Source organism: Lynx rufus, unplaced genomic scaffold (genome assembly GCF_022079265.1).
Source record: "Lynx rufus isolate CCGP_SWC_20201006 ecotype Redwood Valley unplaced genomic scaffold, mLynRuf1.p SCAF_24, whole genome shotgun sequence".
NCBI lineage: Eukaryota > Metazoa > Chordata > Mammalia > Carnivora > Felidae > Lynx > Lynx rufus.
Genome location: NW_025814839.1, coordinates 1,171,607 through 1,192,120, shown reverse-complemented (window position 1 = coordinate 1,192,120; position 20,514 = coordinate 1,171,607). Strand labels below are relative to the sequence as shown.

Sequence of the window (20,514 nt, the reverse complement as noted above, 5' to 3'; positions counted from 1 at the left end):
AAGAGCCGATTTTAAATGTCCCATGGTTTCGTGCATTTTAATTCTCTCTGAAAAGCAATGAAAAGAAACGCACACGAGTCGCTTCGCCTGCACCCTCCTGCCCGATGGTGGAATCACATCTCTCTTTAACCTCTACAGCTCATCCAGCTGCAAAGTGCAACTGTTTTTTACATGTTTACTAAATGGAAAGGGGTTCAGAAATAAATTAGATTGGGGAGGAAGAAACAAACACCAAAAGGGACATTTAATGTGAGAGTATTAACTTAATGTACCATCTTTTAAAAGACAAACTGCAGAGTGGCATGAAGGCATGAACATCTTTTTCATGAAGTACAAAGGTAAAATCACTTTTTATTCCCGAAAGCTAGCCTGCAGTTCTAAAATGCACTATAATCACCACTTTTCTAAAAGGCTAAAAGTTTTTCCTCCCAGTTGCTTCAAGATGCCTAAAACATCATCTTGGATAAATGGAGCGCTAACCGGCATCACGCTTCTAAAGCAGATTCAAGCTAAGTAAGATATTTCACCTGATTTAATCTTGTCTGCAAAGTGATTCGTCCTCCAGTAGAAGGCATTCGACTTAGCGCTGCCTCGATCTGTTAACACACACAAAAACAAATTAAGTAAAAACAGAAGAATTCTATCTAATTCATGGCTGGGGAGTTTATAACAGAATGGACAAGACAGACTTCAGCCTAGTATTTTCTTGTCCGTCTCGTCTTCACGTAAGTCCCTCCGCCCTAATCCGCAAGGACAGCTTAGCTCTAATGCACTCCTAGCACAGCACTGGTGTGCATCCACAGTAACTTCCTGGGATGGTCTGACTCAAGTAACTCCCTTCTGACCATCCCTCAGACATAAGCATTTGAGTTCAGAGAAAGATTTTTTTTTTAAGTTTTGTTTGTTTTTACCTGGTCTTTTTCTTTTGTAAGTTCATCAAAAAACCGTTCCGTTTCAGCTAGGGTCCTAATTTTTGCTGTATACTCAAAATCATTACCATGTGGTGCTACTGACGTGGGCTTACACTGTTCATAGCTAACTGATTTATTCTTCTCCCAGGCTGATCTCACAGACACTTTCTTCACTCCGTTTGGCAACAGTTCGGGAGAAGAGCTATGATTAACATGGATGTCGGTGGCTGTTTCTGAATATTTTTTTTCTGTCAGAGAGAAAAGAAATTTATTTCTTATCAATTTTCTTAATAGATCCTTTACATAACTATATATGTCATCCAACTTCACTTTCTGAAAATGGCTGCCACAAACCAAAAAACATGAAAAGAGACACAATAATCAATCATATTTACTCAGTGCTTTTTCTCCAAAGAATTCTAAAAGTCTTACCCTCGATTTGGCACCCTGCACAACTTCCCTAAGTCAAGGTAGGTAAACTTTCTGTAAAGTTAAATGAACTTTAACCTTAAAGCCAAAACAAAAAACAAACAAAAAAAAAAGTTAAATACTAACTACACATTTAGTGGATACACAGCCACACCAACGGTGAAGAGCGAGAGTCTCATGGGCCTGCCCCAGTGATCCACATGCATTATCTTAGAACTTTATTCCAAACTTAGAAGATAAATGAGAAAAAAGGAAAAAAAATCACCGAATACCTAAGCTGCATAGAAATTACAGAATATAAATATTCAGAAAAACTGAACAGTATGGCCCTGGTAAGGAAGCATTAACAATCCCTGTACCTCAGTTTCCCAACTTTTAAATGAGGATCACAACATTGACACACAATATGAACATCACGCATGCTTATTTTTAAAGGCCCTTGCGCGGAAAAATTATTTAAGTGCAGGACATTAGAACATTTAGAACCTTGAAAAGATACCAGAAATTCACAAAATGAAGGACTAAAACCATAACTAATAATTTTTTAGGAAAAGATACCTTCCGAGTCATCTAGAGGAAGAAACTGGAGTTGTTTTCTTGGATTGGTACGTTGTAACGCAGACACAGGAACAGTATCTAAATCATCCAAAAGTATATCAAATCTATTGAATGAAGCAAGTTACTTGTGAGAAAAAAATGTTAACTGATTTTCCCTATCTCCACTAGAAAGACGAACTGGCATCCAGTTAACTCACATATTTTTTAAAAAGAAAGCTGGTCATACGATTTTCTAAAACTGAAATTTGTATTTCTAACACAAAATTATATATTAGACACGTAAAGCATTTATCCATATGTTATCTCCTTTGATCTTTATAACAACCTTACAAAATAAACAGAGCAGGTATTATTATCCTCGTTTTACAGAAAAGGAAACTGAGGTTCAATGTGCTTAAGTAATTTCTCCAAGAGCCTGATAGAGAGCTAGGTCACCAGCTCTTACATCTGAGGAGTCAGGCTTCCCCCGGCCGCACACACTGCTGAGTACACTTCAGAGGACAATTTTTCAGGCGCCCAGGGAAACTTACCAGGAAAGCCCACCTTCTTGTACAAATGGCTCAAAAATTTCCCTCTATCATAAACCTTTTCAGGAAAACAAAGAATTATCATTCTATATCCAAAAGCTGGAAGGGATTCTGAGGCGGTATTTAAATTTACTAGTAGCTAGTTTATATGGTTAAAAACTGTTTTCATGTTTTATAGTACTTTTTTTAGTATGACATTCATTTAAGTGATTTAAAACCACAGAGTTCCCACTGATGAATGAAAAATGAGTGATAGCTATAGGCATAAGCTGACACTTGTAAAAAAAAAAAAAAATCGAGAATATATATATTTTAATCTACTATTTTAGAGAACTTACCGAGCTGGACTGCTTTCATTTTTGCTAAGTAGATGACTGAATCCCGGGGACAAATTTTCTTTAGGGGATCGCTTTGGACTATAAGCCACAGTCACTGGTGTTAACATAATCTCTCTTTTTGCTGCAGAAGAAAATGAAGAGGAAATATTCTTTTTCTTCTATATAATACATACATCGGCAAAACAAGCTTTCTTTTTCAGGACGTTTTCTAACTTTAAATGGAATACAATTTCATTGTAAAACCTTCCAAAAGATAAATAAAAGCATACACAATAAAAATAACTCACAATCCTATATCATCTAGAGGGAACCACTGCCAACACTTTAGTACATCAGACTGTAGTTTCAGCACCCTGACTCAAAACTGGTTTTTCAGGATTTTAGAAGTCGACTGGAAATAAGATGGAAACACCAGTACACCAGTGAACATTCCTATAACACAGTTATATACAGATATCTTCAGCTGTTCTCAAAATGGAAAATTGAGAAAACAGAAATCCAATGTTTAACCTTTAAAACCACATCCATAACTGGCTAAAGAAACCTGAGGCAAATAGATGCAAAGAAGCATCTTTTTTAAGCTAGCTTAATTTGTTTGAACTAATGTTTCATTAGACAACTGTCAACGATCTGAAAAACTGTGAAGTGGTATTAGTTGCAAAAAAAATTTGCTGGACACACAAAATATTTTAATATACTGTGATTTCTTCAGCTCGAGTTGTAGTATCTGTGCAATCAGGCAATGTTGTTATTGAACAAGATTCTATTTTGGGATCCTGCGTTCAAAGTACTCTACTAGGTGCCAGGGAGAGCAGAAGGCAAACAGAAAACATCAGGCATGTGTGCACGGCTTGGATGCCACTCTGGAGTCCAGGAGATATATACATCTAATTCTTACTTGGAGTACTTGATTTACGAGTCGAAGGTGGTAAAGACGAGGATCTCTGCGAAGCAGAGTTAAACCTCTTCTGTCTTTGTTGGGCACATTTCTCTGGGGACCGACTTGCACTGACAGACGTTTCGGTTTGCCGAGGATTCACTAATTCTGTAACAGACAAAGGTCAAAAAATAAACAAACAAAACAAACCTAGCTTCAGTTACCTCCCTTTAACAGATGATTACACCAAGCAAGCAATTGTCATCATTTAGGTTAGAATGATTATTTGCAAATGCACGTTATAAGGATAAAAAAAATGCTGGATGAAGAAAAATGTGGGAGTTTATAACGAATTCATTCTGGCTCCGTTTACAAGTGCCATTCAAGGTGATTTTTCAAGAGAGATTATTTTTAGAAACCAGGTCACTAATTTATTTACTAGGAGATAGTGCTTTGGAGATGCAATGCTGAAGATGTTAACCGTGTGATCAGCAGGCCCGACCAAGTGAGCACTGGAGTAAGTAGGAGGAGACGCAAGTACCGTTGACCTGCACTTGCGAGAAAACCAGGCCTCCCATACTTCTCGTCCTGCTGAGAGATGCTCATTAACCAAGAAAGGGAGAGAAAAAAACGTTACATCTCACTTTATGAATACCAACGGTCTGTCTTAACGTTCTGACGTGAGACAAACTGATGTAGAAATTTCTCAAATATCTTTAAGAATGCCGCATAAATCTTTACTAATCAGAACGTAACACGTAGTCTGCTTTGTATAAAAGGTGCCTATTATGCCATGATTGTGATAAGTTATGAACCAGGGGATTTAAAGAAGGTGGTGTAACTGGGGGGCGAAGGGGAAGGTATCTATAATCTATTACCTAGCTATATCAAACAAGGAAAAAATGCTTACTATTTGAGGTGTCCTCTTTCTCTGTCTGTGTGCCCCAACTTTTCAATATTTTTCCTTCATCAAGTTCTTTTAAAGCTTTCATGATTGGTGTATCTGAAATCTCTCTCTGTTTCTTTATCAATACGCTTCTTGGTGAACTTCCAAATGAAGAATCCTTTTCCGGAGGAGAATGGTACCTTAAATAATAATTACAAGACATGCAATGCTATGGACTGAATATTTGTGTCCCCTCCCCCTAAAATTCGTATGCTTAAGCCCCAATCCTCAGTGGATGGTGGGAGGAGGTGAGGCCTTGGGGAGGTGATCAGCTTTAGATGAAATCATGAGAGTGGGACCCCCCTGATGGAATTCGTGCCCTTATAAAAAAAAGCGATACAACATCTGTCTGGACACAGTCACCAAAGAAAGACCATATAACTAGGAAGAGGAGCCTCACCAAGAACCCAACTACGCTGGCAGCACCCCAACGTCGAACTCTCAGCTTCCAGAACCACAAGAGTAAGTGTTTCTTGTTTTAAGCTGCCGAGTCTGCGGTGATTGGATACAGCAGCCTGAGCTAAGACAGAGCTCGTGGCGTTGTCAGGGGAATAACACGAGAGCTGACAATTACGCTCCACAATGAAAATGTATGCTTTACAATATAAATACATTACGATCGAACCTGCATGTAATAGTCCAGTGCTTCCCAATCATTTTCCCAGCCTCGCACAGGCAGGAATATCGTATTTATATGGTGCTCTGGAGTAATACGGTTGTTCGAGCTATCCAGAGCCTGAGAGGATCGACACCTTACCCAAACCGAGAGCCCATGCACAGCGCACCACTGTGTCGGGAGCACAGAGTGGGGGACGTTCTGCACAGCCTTTGATGGTCAAGAATCCTAAAAGCATTTGTTTTTCAAAGTAAACTAAAAATCAGGTCCTCAAAATTAAGGCATTGAAGCCAGAAAGAGAAGGCTCTTTATATCTTCCTGAACATTTAAAAGCAATTAAAATCTCTATGAAACCGTAACAGTTCCTAAATATGACCCTTGAGAAAGCTACCTTACCCGGGAACACAGGTTTCCACCAGCTGGTTATTCACTCTATTATCCTGGGTGTCCAAAGGCTGGCCAGTAAAGATGGAATACTCCGCGCCTGGTATCAGCCACTTGCGTCTGCTGACGTCGGAGGTGGCCAGCGTGCTAGGACAATGAGAAATGATCTGAGGCGTTACAGGCTCGTGCTTCAGTTCAGACTGAACACATACAGAAAACAACCTGCTTTGAAACGTCATCTACGCATTTGTACAGGAATTTAAAGACCGCATAAAGCAACCTTACGTTAGATACGTGAACTCTGTTTCATCGTTTTCAGATCCAACTGAACTGTTATTTTAGGTTTTCTGTTACTTTGGAGTATTTCTGCATTTCAGTCAAGATTCAGGTACTCCCCTCTCTACACAGCTTTGAACACCCCCAACCGACCTCCCACCACACTTCCTATGCTTCGTACACACCCCGTAGCTCAGGCCACGGCCACGCCAGCCAGACTACCCTTCTTGTTCCTGCCAGACCGGCACAGAAACATCCTCCGTCTCACAGTCCAATGCAGTAGCCACTGCTCACATACTGCTATCGAACACTTGAATTGTGGCTAGTGAGGTGAAGAACCAATTTTTAAATGCGACTTAATTTTAATGAATTTTAAAACTTTTTTTAACATTTATTTTTGAGAGAGACAGAGTACAAGCAGGGGAGGGGTAGAGAGAGGGGGAGACACAGAATCCGAAGCAGGCTCCAGGCTCCGAGCTAAGAGCAGAGAGCCCGACGCGGGGCTCGAATTCACGAACTGTGAGGTAATTTCAATTAATTTAAATTTCATAGCCACACGTGGGGACTGGCACTAATGTACTGAGTAGTGCAGTTCTAGGCTAGTACCTGCCCCATCTTATGAAAACCCTGCCCAGCTGAGGCTCACACATCATGCATTACCTGGCCCTTCGCTAGACTCCAGAACTGGTCTCATCTTCTCCACACCTGCTTCTGACCCCGCTCTGGGCAACGTCAGTGTCCATGCAGAGGAGTGGTCCAGGACCTCTCCTAGTGACTGGACTCTGCTCCTGCTCACTCACCCCCCTCAGCACACACTCAATGGACTTTGTCATCAACAGTGAACACCCCCCACTTAAGAAATCACAACTCAAAGATTCTTCTGGCTCACCCACTCAAGTGTCACCAAGGCACTGTGTCCCCAAGGCCTGTGATCCTTGGCCTCACCATTTTCTATGTATCACCCCTCCAGTTCCTCTCTACCTACTCTGAGACGCACACCCCCGATAATAGTTACTCACTGCCTTGCCCCCTTCCCCGCTCACCTCCCATCACACCCAACTGGCAGCAGAGCCCTAACCCTGGAGGACCACAGTGGCCTCACTTCTGAGCGTCTACAGTCCTACACTTGGGCTTTGCTGGAAAAAAGCCACCCATCCGTGCAGACTGGGCTATCATTACAGAATCACTATCACCATCTCAACAGACACCCGACACCGGCTGGCAACATACCTTTCTGTAATCAACGAGCTCCAATTCTCCAACAGGACTACCTTTCAGCTTCTCCACTCTCCTCAAACCTCTTACCCAACCCTGATGGTCAGGTGATAACCTCGCATCACACTTAGGCGAAGAAGAGAAACCTAGAGAAGAGAGCCGTCTTCCTCCCTCTGCTCCCTTTCACAAATTTCTTACGACTTGCCTCTATTTTCATTTCAACTCCCAGTCACTCCCTTGCTTTGGTCCTCAATTTTTAAATTAAGAAACATTCCAAACATTTTTAGAAAATTACATGGGGCACTTGGGTGGCTCAGTTGGTTAAGCATCCAACTTCGGCTCAGGTCATGATCTCACAGTCTGTGAGTTTGAGCCCAGCGTCAGGCTCTGTGCAGACGGCTCAGAGCCTGGAGTCTGCTTCAGATTCTGTGTCTCCCTTGCTCTCTGCCCTTCCCCCACTCCTGCTCCGTCTCTGTCTCTCAAAAATAAACATTAAAAAAATTTTTTTATTAAAAAACAAAAGTGACAAAGACCACTATGAGCACCTGTACTTGGTTTTAACAAATGTTAACATCTTACCATATGTGTTTTCAATGGAAAGACAAAATTCTATATATGTGGTTGTTTGTATTTTTTTTAATAATGTCCACTTAATGTACACATCCTTCTAATGCTGCTGCTTCTACTCAACATGTTTCAGATACCCCATGTTAACACAGACAGGTGTGTCATTTTAATCATTTGCCTGCAGAATGACTATACTGCCCATTATTGATTCTTCGTCCGGTTGTGGATGTTTAGTTTCCAACACATCACCTTTCTTTTTTTTTAATTTTTTTTTTAACGTTTATTTATTTTTGAGACAGAGAGAGACAGAGCATGAACGGGGGAGGGTCAGAGAGAGAGGGAGACACAGAATCCGAAACAGGTTCCAGGCTCTGAGCCATCAGCACAGAGCCTGACGCGGGGCTTGAACTCACGAACCGCGAGATCATGACCTGAGCGAAGTTGGATGCTTAACCGACTGAGCCACCCAGGCGCCCCCCAACACATCACCTTTCAACAGTGCTACGATTAACACATGTAGGAATTCCTCTAAGGTAAATATCTAAAACCAGAAGTGTGCGATTTGGGGTGCACATATATTCAGTCTTAGTGGATACTGCCAAATCACGCTCCAGTCAAGCTTACTGATTTTCAGTCCAACCACTACTTTGAGAGTACCTCTTTCTTCACATCTTTGCCAAACTTTGCATTGATTAGAGTTAAAGTGTGGCCTGTCTGACAGTGTGAGTGGTGTCCCATGCTTGTTTTAATTTACATTTTTTGATTACTAGTAAAATGAACACCTTTTCATTTTATCAGCCATTTATATGTCTTTTTCTACGAATCGTTTGTTCATGTTCTTTTATCATTTTTCTATTGAGGAGACTTTTTCTTTCATAGTTCTTTATATGGTGGATATGAATCCTTTATTGGTTCATGTTCACTTCAGCATGCATAGACACACAGATCATACTCATGCACCAACTGTCTGCTTATACAATCTTGATTATTTGCAATATTTCTGTTAGATTTTTAAACAGGGAAACACCACAGGGGCGCCTGGGTGGCTCAGTTGGTTGAGCGTCCGACTTCATCTCAGGTCATGATCTCACGGTTTGCAGGTTCAAGCCCCGCGTCGGGCTTTGGGCTGACAGCTCAGAGCCTGGAGCCTGCTTCACATTCTGTGTCTCCCTCTCTCTGCCCCTCCCCCGCTCGTGTGTGCGCTCTCTCTCAAAAATAAATAAACATTTTAAAAAAATTTACACAGGGAAATACCACAGATACAACTCAAGTCCCCTGTGTACCTCTCCAATATCATTCCTCCCCAAAGCAACCACTTACACTAAATTTGTAATGTGTACATACATTATACTTTTACTACTTCTATATGAACCTGTAAGAATACGTACAACTGTTCTACATGCTGAAGTCAATATAAATAGTATCCTACTTCTTCTGCAACTGGTTTTTCGTTGTTCCAAATTACGTTCCTAAGATTAAATCATGTTAATGATCAACTTCAGTGGTTGGCAAATTTTTCCTGTAGTCAAATAATAAATAAGTTTTTTGTGTTGTTTTTTATTATTTTTTTAATGTTTAGTTTTTGAGAGAAAGAGACAAAGTGTGAGCTGGGGAGGGGCAGAGACAGAAGGATACACAGAATTAGAAGCAGCTCTAGGCTCTGAGCTGTCAGCACAGCACCCTACACGGGGCTCGAACCTACGAACCACGAGATCATGACCTGAGCAGAAGTCGGACACCTAACTGACTGAGCCGCCCAGGCACCCCTATTTTGTCTTAATAAATAGGTTTTACGGGCCAGATGGAAGAGGTTTCTGTTGCAACTACTCAACTTAGCCATTGTAACGCAAAGCAGCCAGACAATAGGTAAATGAATAAATGTTATTTATGGACACTGAAATTTCAATTTCATGTAATTTTTACATGTATGAAATATTATGCTTTTTTTCCCATTTAAAAACAAAACACCTTTCTTTGCTCATGGGCCTTCCAAAAATGGGCAGCAGGCTGGATTTGGGCTGGGGGCTGTGCTTGCCAATTCCTGATCTAGCAAGTGCACTCTCACACATACAGCACCATGCACAAATATATCACAATATATTACTGTTCCAGTTGTTAGACACACAGGTCGCCTTCACTTATTCTACACAACATTCTCAACCAACGTTCACATCTGTCCCTCTGTGCAAACTGCTCTCCAGGCCACCAACCCCTGGCTGGCGCACCTAGGGATCCCAAGTCCCGCTCGCTCGCTCTCTCAGCTGCGGCCACAACACTGGCCACTTGGGGGTTCCTCCCAGCGTGCTGGCAGCTCTTTCTCAGCTTCTTGTGCCAACCCCCACCCCAACATCGGGACCTCAGGGCTCTTCAGAGCTGCGTCCTACACCACCTATCCCGTGGTCAAGCACTATAGAATGATAATTCTACAATTTGTAACTCCAGCCTGAGACCTTATTTCTGAGCTCCAAATGCAAATGTATAATCACCTGCTGGATTCCCATTTGGAATCTGTAGGAATCTCAAACTAAAATATTTGGAATAGAAATTCTGATCCTTGGGGCGCCTGAATGGCTCAGTCAGCTAAGCGTCCGACTTCAGCTCAGGTCACGATCTCACGGTCCGTGAGTTTGAGCCCCGCGTCGGGCTCTGTGCTGACTGCTCAGAGCCTGGAGCCTGTTTCGGATTCTGTGTCTCCCTCTTTCTCTGACCCTCCCCCGTTCATGCTCTGTCTCTCTCTGTCTCAAAAATAAATAAACGTTAAAAAAAAAAAAATTAAAAAAAAAAGAAATTCTGATCCTTACCCCATGGCCTGCTCTTCCCATTCCTTCCCTAGTTCAATATATGGAACCCTGAGTCGCTCCAGACAGAAACCAAGACATTATTGGACACTTCCCTTTCTTATCTTGTTACCTCATTCTTAGCTATGTTCTGTGGATTCCACCTCCAGAACCCTCCCACCTTTCTCTTCTGTCCATTTCTACAGACATCACCCAGCGAACACCACCTCTCCCAGCACTACGATAGCCTAATTAGTGTGTCTGTTTCTACTCTTCTCCTCTCCCTCTTCTCCTCATGGCAGGTGCATTAAAAAAATAGAAATCAGGGGCGCCTGGGTGGCTCGGTCGGTTAAGCGTCCGACTTCGGCTCAGGTCATGATCTCACGGTCCGTGAGTTCGAGCCCCGCGTCAGGCTCTGTGCTGACCGCTCAGAGCCTGGAGCCTGTTTCGGATTCTGTGTCTCCCTCTCTCTCTGCCCCTCCCCTGTTCGTGCTCTGTCTCTCTGTCTCAAAAATAAATAAACGTTAAAAAAAAAAAATAGAAATCAGATGACCTAATTTTACCATATACAACCTTTCAGAGGCTTCCCAACAGACTTAAGAGTAAAATCCAAACTCTCGACCATGTATGGCTTAGAAGGTGATGGATGATAGTCTACGATTTCATCTGGACCTACTTGACCTCTTGCTGGCAATATTCGGGCCACAGAGGCTTCCTCCAGGTTCTTTAAACATGTAAGCTCTTTCCTACCTCAGGACATAGTGAGGCTAATTTCTCTGCCTGGAACATCCCCCGCCCTCACGTCCCCACCCCAACCACTCAGCACAGGGCTTACACCTCCCTGCTTACAAGTCACCTCCACAGAAAGGCCTTTCCTGACCCCAATCCCACCCCACTCTTGTTCTCCCACAAACGTTCAATTTCAGTTACTTACAATTTTTTTTCTTTAAATAATTCACTATGTTCTAACTTAAGATTAATTAACAAAGATCTAGAGGGGTGCCTGGTGGCTCAGTTGGTTGAGCGTCCAACTTCGGCTCAGGTCATGATCTCGCAGTTTGTGAGTTTGAGCCCCGGGTCAAGCTCTGTGCTGACAGCTCAGAGCCTAGAGCCTGCTTCAGATTCTGTGTCTCCCTCTCTCTCTCTGCCCCTCCCCCGCTTGCTCTCTGTCTCTCTTTGTCTCAAAAACAATAAACATTAAAAAAAAAAAGATCTAGGGGCACCTGGGTGGCTCAGTCAGTTAAGGGTCCGACCTCGGCTTAGGACATGATCTCATGGTTTGTGGGCTCGAGCCCCACGTCAGGCTCTGTGCTGACCCCTCAGAGCCTGTGGCCTACTGCAGATTCTGTGTCTCCCTCTCTCTCTGCCCCTCCCCGCCCCTCAGGCTCTGTCTCTCTCTCTCAAAATAAATAAACAATAAAAAAAAAATTTTTTAATAATAAATAAATAAAAAGATCTAAAGAAAGTTTCTCATTCGACAATTACAACCTAGGTTAAAGTTTACAATTTAACAATCTTTCCGATACACATCAATTTATGACCTTATGATCTACTCATTTAATATTCTTTATAAAATCATAATAAAAACCAATTCTAATACGAAAAAAAACAGCTCTAGGGGCACCTGGGTGGCTCAATCGGTTAAGTGTCTGACTTTGGCTCAGGTCAAGATCTTGCAGTTTGTGAGTTCAAGCCCCGTGTCAGGCTCTGTGCTGACAGCTCAGAGCTTGGAGCCTGCTTCGAATTCTGTGTCTCCCTCTATGTCTCTGCCCCTCCCCCGCTCGCTCGCCTTCTCTCTCTCTCTCTCTCAAAAATAAACATTAAAAAAAAATAAAAAGAAAAAAGAAAAAAATAGCTCTATAAAAGTATCATCAAGATAATGCTCTGAGATTACAACAAAGCTAATTCTGAATAACTAAAAAAACTAAAAAGAAAAATCCTTACAACCTAATAAAATCCACTATCTTTGTAGATATGTCCATTAACATAGGGATACAATTTCTGGAATTTTAGGGCTAAAAGACCTTTTGAGGTGCTCTAGCCCAATGTCCTGGTTTTTACAGATAATAAAATTGAGCTCCAAAAAAACCTCAAATTAAGTGATTTGCCTAAGGTCACACAGCTGGGCAAAATCAATGAATAAAAAACATTCTAGGTCTCTTTACACCCCATCAGATTCTATTCCCTCCTTTTGGCAAATGCCTCTGCATAAGACCTTTTATAATATCTAATAATTAGATGGTTTTGTTTTTGTTTTTTAAGTAAGCTCTACACCCAACATAGGGCTCTAACTCATGACTGAGCCAGCCAGGCGCCCCATAATTAGATGTTTTTACACATCTAAGTTCTATAATGACACTTAACCCTGACTTTCTCATGATTTAGACAGATGAGTTTCTCAGTTCACTAAAAGGGTGCACCTATTTCTAGCTTTACTGAGATTAAACAAAATCACTTACTTGGCACGTGAGGGTCTCACAGGAGTTCTAGAATTATGACGAAGACTTAACATATTTTCATGCTCTACTTGCTTGACCTGAGCTTCAAGTTTTGAAATTGTTCTAATTCAAAAGCAATAAGATAAATTAAGTACACGATAGATTTTAAATATAGCTCAACTACAAATTACTTATTTAACAGACCCTTCTAGAAACTGCTGGTCCATACACCTGTTTCCACAGCAAAATGCCACCAGTAAGCTTAAAAAAGCTGAACAAAATTGGAAAATAAACTGAAAGACAAATACATTAAACTCTACAAAGAAGCATTTCACATACTACAACTGAAGGAAAAGACAACAAATGGCTTTTATGTAGCCAAGGAAAAAAAGAAAAATTATAAATTTGACTACAGATCAAACCACATGGTATAAGTTTTAAAAATAAAATAAAACCAAGTACTCAAATAAAATGCAGTTCTAGTATGTTTCATTCTGAACGTATATATTCATGCATATGAAATCTAGACAGGTAATGCTTTCACAAAAGAGGAAGCAATTTTAATATAACATCCAATAAAAGAGCTAATAAGAACTTCCTAATTTTTAAAAGACACAAAGGCTAAACTATCCTGAACAACTCTCTACCTACAGGCAACTCACCTCATTTGTGCCATGTTCAGAATAAAAGCCTATTTTCAAATTCACCAACAGGGGTAAGTACTCTGGTACTTCTGTTTTGAAGCTACCTTGGCATTCCTTCTGTTCTCTTAAACTCTGCATATGTGTTCATCTCCTTCTAACCTCAAATTCTTGTCTGCCCTGCTGCGAGGAGGGTTTGAGGAAGAACAACAGCTCTAGCAGGGCTGACACTTCGTGCCAATTTGACAAGGAAGCTATTGGCAGAACTGAATGCATCCCAGCAAAGACCTAAGCAAATGAGCAGGCCAGGCAGCATTCACGTTCTCTCCAACCTGAAGTCCTTAGGAGCGCAGTAAAATCTCCAAAGAAGGGACGTATCTCCAAATACAAACACAAAAGCACCCTCCAAAGCCAATTAAAAATAATTAATCATTTGCCATAGAGACCATTTATGCCTCTGTTTCTATCTAATTAAGCAAATGAGATCACAAATGTAGTCCCCAAACCAGGTTTTTAAGAAAGTAGATGGTCATAAAGTTGGTGTGAATGCTGTTTTCTTTTGGGAGCACAAATATCATTTGGTGAACTAGACTGCCTCTTAAAATTCTCTTCTTCTTTTTTAAGGATAGATTAAATTTCCTTTCAAAGGTTTAGTACCATTTAGATTTTGCTTCGCTGACCAAACAAATGTTTCAGGAGTGCACACTTCTCAAGCACAACTACCAATCTACTCTAATCATTTAAAAATCTTTGGCTAAAATCAAATGTATTTCCAGGTCAGGGGAAGATCAGGATAAAACCTGACCTCAAAGTACCTAAAAATCCTCAAGGAAAACTTCCTTTTCATCGCTTTCGGTACAGACACATATTTATATGCTAAAAGAATAGAGGCATAATTATCTTATTAGAAAGATAACACATTTTACCTTTTCAAATCAGAAATCTGAGTATGTGCATCAAGCAATTTGTTCTCGGTTGTATTTAATGTATCCTATAAAATAAAGGAAAAATTCAGATAACTGGAATATTCAGGTTTATACTCCTTTTATTTTAAAATACATAATATAAAACAAATCTAAGGTCACACCAGAGAGCTACAAAGAAAATTATGCAGATACTCAGCAAATACAGCATTGACCACAGAGCCAATATGCACAATTCAGGGGAAAAAATGAGACAGCAAAATGCTGGTTGATACAAGTAGCTGTATGTACATGACCTGTGTAATAGGTATAGCCTATGATGCTTTCCTTAATTCTGCACAATCCAGTGTCAAAATGGACATATTCTAACTACAACTTGCCTAAAACCTCAGTAGTAAACACACAGGTATTTGTTTTGCCACTTAGTAAGATTTCACATGTGGTAACTGGCTCCTGACCCTCCAGAATTCCCTCCTGCCTAGCTGTGCAGGCCCTTTCACCAACCTTGAATGATCACAACCCTGTATTTTATGCAACACAAGTACTTTGGACCCCACTTACAGCATTATTGTGGGGTTTTGCGGAATTCAAACATATAGTTCCCAAACAGAGCTTTCATTAAGAATTCAAGCATTATCAATAAACTCAAACAATCCCACAAAAAGCTACTGCTTTAAAAAACAAAACTTTGTATTTAAATATTATTAAATAATTATTTTCATCTGTATGGTTCTTATATTCTTCTAAAAATTTCATCTCAACTCATCTCAAATACAACAGCCATTCAACATTTCTGAAGATTTCAAAGAAATCCAACAAATCTGCAACATAAGCGGGCAAATATTTGCCTATAAGGATGCTGACAAAGATGAGGTGATGGAGAGACAGTCTAACTAAGGCGGCTAGATGGAGGTAGAAGAGGGAGAGAAAGGGAGAAGAAAGGGTCACCCCTCTTCATTTCCAACCCAGTGTTTCTGCCCCTACATGATGTTCAGAACATGAATCATCAACCATTACCTTTACTCTTTCGTGTTCTTTTCCAAGGGACTCATACTCTCCTAAGAGCTATAAGGAAAAACAAAAAAATTGCACCACAAAGTTAAACATTATAATAGCAACTCAGAGATGGTCTATACAATAGCTGCCCTTACTCTTCAAAAATGCAAATGTCATGAAACAGAATGGTTAACACTGTGTTCCAGATTGAAGGCGACTAAAGAGATAACAGAAGTGAATGTAAGGCATGATGCTGGGTTGGATCCTGGACTAGAAAAAAAAGTGTCATAAAACAATAATTTGGATGTAAATTGCACATTAGACTTCTTTACTTTGATTCGTTCTGTGGCTATGTACCGAAGGCCCTTGTTCTTAGGAAATACACACCAAAAGGTAAGGGTAAAGGGCCAGGTCTGCAATTTACTCTCAAATTGTTCAAGAAAAAAAAATGTATGTGTGAACACATACATATGGGAGATGATAAAGCCAATATGGCAAATGCTAACAACTGTGATCCTAGGTAAAAGGAATATAATCGTTCTCACAAGTTTTCTCTAAGTTTGAATTTACTTCAAAATAAAAAGTAAAACAAAAACAATTTAGTGGCAGTCCAGACCCCTTGAGCAGTTTGTTTGTTTACTTATTTACTTATTTATTTAGCTTCACGCCCAGTGTGGGGCTTGAACTCACGGCCTGGAGATCAAGCCCTGAGCCAAGATCAAGAGCTGGATGCCCAACCCACTGAGCCACCCAGGTGCCTCAAGAAAGCAATATTTTAAATGATTAAAATTTGTGGGGCACCTAGGTGACTCAATCAGTTAAGCGGCCAACTTTGGCTTAGGTCATGATCTCATAGTTCGTGGGTTCAAGCCCCATGTCAGGCTCTGAGTGAACAGCTCAGAGCCTGAAGCCTGCTTCGGATTCTGTCTCCCTCTCTCTCTGCCCCTCCTCCACTCACTCACTCTCTGTCTCTGTCTCTCAAAAATAAATAAAACATTTAAAAAATTACCAAAAAAAAAGCATAATCCCAAGTCTAATATAGATTACTTATTGTGGCTCCTGAGTTCAAGCCCTGCGTCGGGCACTGTGCTGACAGCTCAGAGCCTGGTGCCTGCTTCGGATTCTGTGTCTCCCTCTCTTCTGCCCACCCCTCCCCTGCTCATACTCTGTCTCACTCTCCTTCAAAAATAAACATTACAAAAATTACAAATAAATAAATAAATAAATAAATAAATAAATAAATAAAAGTTGAGTGGTTAGAGCCCAGGACCTTTCCCCATCCTATACAGCAGCAGACTGACCAGTCAGGCAACAGGACTCAGTGAAGGTGAATGAGACACAAATTCAACTTTGGAAACCCAAGTGCAACACATGGAGGAAGTAAAGGGATAAGGAGAAGATGGAAAAGTTTTCAAAAAAACAAAACACAAAACACAAAACAAAACCCACCTTGGCTCCCCATCCCTCACTGCCACCAGATCTTGGATGAAAGGTCCCAGATAAGAGACTGGGAGACTCTTCCTTGGGAAAACCAAACAATCCCAGAAAGAAGACCTCTACATAATTACTCCATGATTGCTGGTAAGTAAAGGCTACCAGGAAGTAAGTCACGTCTGTACACATACAGTCTCCAAATGGCTTTTGATTGCCTCCCCCTTAAATGTGAGTCTAGTAAAAGAACCAACATTAAAAAAAAAAAAAAAAGGCAAAAACATTCAATATGAAGCTGATTTCAAAAGGAAAGGTTAACTTGGAAGAAATAATAAATCAAAACTAAAGAAGTATTACAAGAAAGCTATTACTAATATCCTCAGAGAAGTAGCTGCTATATACATAAAGCAAGACCAGAAAGCAATGAAAAACTAGCAATGAAAGGACAAGAAACAGCTCTTAGAAACTAAAAATGAGAGAGAAAATAAGTTTAATACTAAAACCAGAAGATAGAGAATGAAGAGGCTATGATGGAAAGTAAAGCATAAATAAGTCTCAGAAAATCAACCCAGGGGCACCTGGGTGGCTCAGTCGGTTGAGCATCTGACTTTGGCTCAGGTCATGATCTCATGGTTCGTGGTTTCAAGCCCAAGCTGGGCTCTGTGCTGACAGCTTGGAGCCTGGAGCCTGCTTCAGATTCTGTGTCTCCCTCTCTCTCTCTCTGCCCCTCCACCATTTGTGTTTTCTCTCTTTCACAAAAATAAATAAACTTTAAAAAAATCTGATAAGAAAATATACCCTAGAATTCTATACTCTTAGCCAAATGACATGCGAAAGACCTAAATCTTCATCCACAATAATTATGGATATTGTTAAAAATTCAAGAAATCGGGGCATCTGGCTGGCTCAATTGGTGGAGCATGCAACTCCTGATCTTGGGGTCGTGAGTTCAAGCCCCACTTTAGGTGTAGAGCTTACTTTAAAAAAAAATTGGGGGTTGGGGCACCTGAGTGGCTCAGTCGGTTGAGAGTCTGACTTCGGCTCACGTCATGATCTCACGGCTTGTGAATTTGGGCCCCGTGTCAGGCTCTGTGTTGACAGCTCGGAGCCTGGAGCCTGCTTCAGATTCTATGTCTCCCTCGCTCTCTGTCCCTCCCCTGCTCGAACTCTGTCTCTCTCTGTCTCAAAAATAAATAAACATTAAAAAAAAAATTGGGGGCACCTGGGTGGCTCAGTCGGTTAAGCGTATGACTCTGGGTTTCAGCTCAGGTCATGATCTCACCGTCCATGAAACATGGTTCTCTGTGTTAGGCTCTGAGAGGATAGCGCAGAGCCTGCTTGGGATTCTTACTCTCTCTCTCCTTCCCTCCCTCCCTCTCTCTCTCTGCCCCCCTGCATGCACTCTCCCTCTCTCTCTCTCTCAAAATAAACATTTTTAAAAAGTTTAAGACAAAAATAAAAAATAAACAAAAATTCAAGAAATAACATAAGCACATTATTTAGAAATACATAAATATTAAAATAGGGTATCTAAGGAGAAAAACCTAACAAAGGATGTGAAAGGGCTTAATGAAGAAAACTACAACACTTTGTTAAGAGACTTTTTTAAAAAAGATTTAAATAGAGGTATAATTTTAGAAGGCAATATATAGGAGATTAATTTTCTGATCCTTGAGTAGGAAAAGACTGTGTAAACAAGACATAAAAGAGGCCTAAACTGTAAATGAAAAGACTGTATTTTGAATATTACAATCTAAAACCTGTACCCCATAAAAGAGAACGCCAAGTTAAATGCAAACCACAAGCCAAGAGAGCTGCAATACAGATTAATCACTGCACATCAATCAAACCAGCAAAAAATTAAGACGTCTGACAATACAAAGCATTGGAAATACTCTAGAAAATAAGAACACTCATCGATTACTGGTGGGAAAATGAACTGGTACAACTATTTCAGAGGGCAATTTAGCAATATTAGCAGCATCTAATGAGGATGACAGCGTTCACATTCTATGTCCCAGCCACTGCATACAGAACACAGGCTCTTGTGGCAGATACTGTGTACCCCAAAGAGGCAGCGGCAATATTCTGTTCACAAAAGGTCTTCCAGAACCTCGAGACACCCCATCAAGAGGTGGTATCTACTTCTTCTTTCCTTGAACCTGGAAGACCTTTGAGAGAGACTGTGTAACAAATGTGTTCATTCCATCAGTCACTCCTAAGAAGGCAGGGGTGATCAGAAATGGGTGCATGGGGGGACTTCAATTGTATCTGTGGTATTTTAAATCCGAAGATGAGTGCTTGGTCCACATGTGCTTTTTCTTTTTATGTACCTGAAATATTTAAAAGCTGTTTAAAAATGAGTAAAAGCTGCATATATCAGCATGGTAAATCTCAGAAGCAATGCTGCAAAAAAACAGGTTGTAGGAGGGGTGCCTGGCTGGCTCGGTCAGTAGAATATGCAAATCTTGACCTCAGAGTCGTGAGTTCAAGCCCCACGCTAGGCGTGGAGGCCGCTTAAAAATAAAAAAACAAAACAGGCTGCTGGAAGATATAGGTAGTACAATTCATACATAGTTCATAAACATTACTATATATTGTTTATAGACACGTGGGTTTGGAGCAAAAGTAGAAAGAAATTCATGGGGAAACCAAGAGTGTATTCAGCATAGCAGGTAGGAGAGAAAGGAATAGAAGAGGGTGTTTCAACTGGATTTGCAGACAGCTGGTATGTGGATGTTCTATCTATTACTCTCTGTACATCTCCCTAGGCTTGAAGTATTTGACATAGCAAATGCAAACAAACAGTGTCATCACTGGCAACATTAATATAATCTCAATTCAAAACAACATTCCAATGATCCAATGAACAATGAACATACCTAGTACTAGATCTCCGTTTCTACATATTTTCCACTTAAAGGAACCACGGCTCGTTGCAGTCATGAGTGATTTAGAGCTATGGGAAAGTACAAGCTGAGCCTGGAATATCTTGCTGTGCCAGGAAGCGTGGATGTGCTCAGGGAATGACAGGAACACGTCAAAAGGACACAGGAGCCAGCCAGCCTAACACTTACCCCACTGGCCAAAACTAGGACAAAGCAAGCGTCAGAATAAGAACCATAACAGCGACAGAAAAAAGAACTATATAACCCACTGAATAAAATAAGAATCCATGAGTCCACGCTGACATAAATAAACAAAGGAGAGCAGAGAGGTCCTCCTTTCAGAAAAATGTAGGAGGGGTAATAGGAAAAGCATCATTTGGCAACCACCATAGTAATTACCTGTTTCAGGAAAGACTCCTCATGCTAAAGCTAGTGGGTAAAGTCTGATGAGAAGAAGGTGATTTACAAAGTCTTAAAATATCCCCTAATACTTACAAATTCCAAACTGGGAGTTATAACTTTACAGTGCAGACACCAGGCAAACAGCACCTTAACCAAGAGATCAGGGTTAACACCACAAAGTGAACATGGGCCTCCTGATAGGATGTGCTAAGAAGGCTCAGCTTCCTTCCACTCTTGGGCATTACAACAACCTGAATCTGACTGCAAAATACAAACCCGAACTGAAGAACATTCTGCAACAGTGCTGTCCAACAGAACTTTCTGCAGCACTGGAGATGTTCTCTTATCTGTGCTGCCTAATGGGGCAGCGACAG

At 40.8% G+C, this 20,514-nt stretch overlaps 1 protein-coding gene across 1 annotated transcript in view; it reads right to left on the bottom strand.

Moving 5' to 3' along the window:
- The window catches only part of MPHOSPH9 (M-phase phosphoprotein 9), a 53,300-nt gene that overhangs the window by 3,405 nt on the left and 29,381 nt on the right, over positions 1-20,514 (bottom strand). The window contains exons 13-22 of the mRNA XM_047088280.1: positions 15,441-15,488; positions 14,427-14,491; positions 12,881-12,982; positions 5,599-5,733; positions 4,551-4,726; positions 3,662-3,808; positions 2,764-2,884; positions 1,899-2,002; positions 912-1,159; positions 528-596 (exon numbers count right to left, since the gene is read on the bottom strand). Of these exons, the coding sequence (XP_046944236.1) occupies positions 528-596; positions 912-1,159; positions 1,899-2,002; positions 2,764-2,884; positions 3,662-3,808; positions 4,551-4,726; positions 5,599-5,733; positions 12,881-12,982; positions 14,427-14,491; positions 15,441-15,488 (1,215 nt within the window). The remainder of the gene's footprint in view (positions 1-527; positions 597-911; positions 1,160-1,898; positions 2,003-2,763; positions 2,885-3,661; positions 3,809-4,550; positions 4,727-5,598; positions 5,734-12,880; positions 12,983-14,426; positions 14,492-15,440; positions 15,489-20,514) is intronic.